The sequence below is a fragment of the Chelonoidis abingdonii genome, chromosome 5 (genome assembly GCF_003597395.2).
Source record: "Chelonoidis abingdonii isolate Lonesome George chromosome 5, CheloAbing_2.0, whole genome shotgun sequence".
Lineage (NCBI taxonomy): Eukaryota > Metazoa > Chordata > Testudines > Testudinidae > Chelonoidis > Chelonoidis abingdonii.
The window spans coordinates 102,255,449-102,259,000 of record NC_133773.1 but is presented as its reverse complement, the minus strand read 5'-3'; the positions used below and the strand labels follow the sequence as shown (position 1 = coordinate 102,259,000).

General features: G+C 39.8%; 1 protein-coding gene across 1 annotated transcript in view; it reads right to left on the bottom strand.

Annotated features, from left to right (window-relative positions):
- The window catches only part of RELL1 (RELT like 1), a 48,799-nt gene that overhangs the window by 26,006 nt on the left and 19,241 nt on the right, over positions 1-3,552 (bottom strand). Inside the window, exon 2 of the mRNA XM_075066752.1 lies at positions 582-824. Within this exon, the coding sequence (XP_074922853.1) occupies positions 582-824 (243 nt within the window). The remainder of the gene's footprint in view (positions 1-581; positions 825-3,552) is intronic.

Sequence of the window (3,552 nt, the reverse complement as noted above, 5' to 3'; positions counted from 1 at the left end):
CTAGTTTATGGATATCTATCTTTAAAAGAGTTATACACAGCACACTATTGCTGCTGACAGCAGATGAAATACAAAGAAGTGGTTAGCTACTCAGATCTCAGTTTATAGTCACAAAAGCTATAAAGTATTTTGTATGCAGTGTTGTTGTAGCGTGTTGGTCCCAGGATATTAGAGACACAAGGTGGGTGAGGTAATACAATGTCTGTTGGTGAGAGAAACTCTTAAGAGCCCATGTCTCTCTCACCAACAGATATTAATCCAATAAAAGATATTACCTCACCCACCTTGTCTCCATGAAGTAGTTTGGACACTCTGAACCTTCAAAACAAGGTTTCAAAAGTATATTTCAGAGGACTGGCATTGGGAATTGGTAGAATTTCCCAATGGAGGTCACTTGGTTAGGCTGAGAATGGCCAAAAGTAATTACCATTTGATTGTCTGTTAAGTCAATGTTCTTAAACTATTTAATAGAGAATATATATTATAAGTGGGGGGGGGGGAAAGAAGAGTCCAGCTACGGATCATTCCAGATTAGTTGCATACTGCATACAAATTAACAAAAAGACATTGACATTACTTACCTATCTTTTCGCGAAGTTTTTCCTCTTCAATTTCTTGCTCGGCCTCTGTTGTACACCGATACCCTTTTTTCTGAAGCATGTGACAGATGAGGATCCCCAAAAGGCCCATGATGAAAAAGACAGGAACCAAACCATAAGCAAGATATTCTGGATGCATACCACTTCCTGTGTGATCACCGACAGCGTGAGTCGTAGTACTTTCTAAACCATGGCTTGCCAAAATATTAGGAAAATCTTGATTTCCTATGTAAAATAAATACATGGTTATGAAGCACAGTTATAGATAATACTTTGCACTTTCAAGCAGCTCTGACTTTAGGCTCTCAAAGGATTGGGTGAATTATGAGCCTGATCCTAAGACCACAGAAGTCAATAAGAGTCTTTACACTGATAGATCCAAGTCCACTGGTGAATTAAGCCACAAACCCCTTTAACAAGTAGGTATGCTCTGTTTTACAGATGGCAAAACGAGAACAAAAGGTGAAGCAACTTGCTTAAGAACACAGCAGTTCAGTGGCAGAGCTGGGAACAGAAGTCAAGAGTCTAGCCCTGTTGGCCCCAGCTCTACCCACTAGGCAACATTCCTTCCACAAACATTTATTATATTTCCAAATAAGGAGGGAAAATGTTAAACTTTTTTTTTATAGTTAAATCAAAGTTCACGTCAACACATATCCTTACAGATATCATAAATTTCATTTTGTTTAGCTCAGACACAGAATTTAAGGAAGAAAATCACCAGTGCTGAAATCTCACCTATGCACCCAGTAACAATGAGAAACTGACTAGGGCTATCACCATAAAGATGGCCCATTTTACAATACTTTCTGTACTATCTGAAAGGGGAAGTGTATGTACTGTCACAGACCATTACAATAGTTCATTGAATTGGAAGCATAGCTGCATCTCTGCAGCTATTAAGCTGCATTGGAGTACTATTATGATTGTGCCTCTGAACCTCCTGTTTAAGCCATGCTCAGATGCACCCTCAAACTCACCACCTCACCCCTCAAGAAGTTTATCTCCAAAGCAAGCAGACTTCCATAATCCTGCCCAATGTTACCAGTGGCTAAATACTATCCATTACTCATCCTTATCTGGGACAAAATGGAAAAAAGGAACATCAGTGGAATGAAGAGTGGAAATGGATCTGATGTAAAATGAAAAGCAGTTCACATCTAATCTAAAATACTTAATAGATTCTACTGGAAGCAAACCAGATACCTGGCTATTAACTTTAATGACTATGTAATTGTTTATATGTCTCCCTATCACTCATCATTTGGTCCTACCACACTGAAACTTCATTCCTCCCACTCCCCATCCCCCTGTGGATAAATATTATCCATACCTACATCTCAGAAGCACTAAATAACCCCATTACCTCCCCTTGGCTCGAGTACAACCCGACACCACTTTAAAAATAGGACCCTTGCAGATCTTATCTTCCATAAAAAAAATTGAGATACTGGAAGGATCCATAGAGTGGGAAACTGGATTTAGCACCAAAGATGCCAACTTTCGGCTTTCCCTGTGGGTGCTCCACCCCCCCTCCATCCCTTCCCCCATGTCTCCACCCTCATCCTGCTTCTTCCTGCCCCCACTCTGCCCCATCACCCCCGAACACGCCGTGCCCTCACTCTGCCTCTTCCTGCCCCTGCTCCTCCCTCCCACCGTTGACAGTGGCAGGTGAGAGGTGCAGGGCATGGAAGGGGAGGAGCTGATCTGAGAGGCCCACGAAACAGCTAATCAGCAGAGCACATCAAACAACTGATTGGGGGGTGGGTACTGAGCACCCACTCTTTTTTTTCCACGGGTGCTCTAGCCCCAGAGCACACACAGAGTCAGCACCTATGTTTAGCACAGACCCTTGTAATGTGAAAAATATATATCACCAAATTTAGGAGAGGCAACCTGTTCTTCCCATACTGGGGTGATATAAGACATATAAAGAGGCTTTTACAGTAGAAATAACTTATTTTACTCTTTCTCCTCAATTTTCACCTCTTACAGATCAAGAAGGTGAAAATTATCTTGTTTAACTGTACTTCAATACGATTTCTTAAAGGTTAGTTTTTACTTCCTCCCCATAATATTGGCACACAGTTTGGACCAACCTGTAACTTTAAATGCTTCTCACTGAAAAAAGTTTACATCCATTATTTGTTTATACCAAGTGAAGATTTTATGTACAGACTGTCTAATCTGCTCTCTGTACCTTATGGAATACAAAATGTGCTAAACAGTTTAGGAAATCAGGATGTCATACATGCACAGCAGCTGTTAAAGTGAAAGCAATTAGACACCTTTAATGACTTGCTACTTAAAATAATACGCACACCCCTAAACTCCATTACGATTTGTTGATTTCTAAAAAGATTCTAAAATATAAAATCTTTTAAATCTGAAGTAAAACAGCACAGCTTGTGCCAAGAACTTGTACATTATAACATAAATGAAAGAGGTGTTCTATACTGACATTTAAACTCTCACAAAAATGTCACTAGTCAGCTGAATAAAAAAAGGTTACTGGTATGGATGTAGAGGCAGATTGGCCTTTCTGGAATAGGAAATACATGCAAATGTTTTAAAGACAACAGTCAATGTTTCATATGGCTCATTTTGATTGAGACCAATTTTGGTTTTATCTGTGCAATACTATTTGAGTACTCTAAATTCTTTCTACATAGAGTCTGCTCCTGCTACTAAATCACAGGCAGATCAGCTTGTAGGTCTGCCTTACCTAAAGATATTAAATATTGCAGAGAATGTGGGAATTCTTTCCTTTCTTCGATCATCCCTCTTTTCCCATCCCACCAAATAATTTTGAAGTTTGGAAGGAAAGTAACATGGCTAAATTAAGAAGACCCACCAACAGCCAGTGGAAAAGTAAGAAAGGTGTGAGAACATCTGGGCAAGTGGATTTTCCTACCTAAAACAGCCTAAAACAAGAGGAGCACTCTCAAAATAC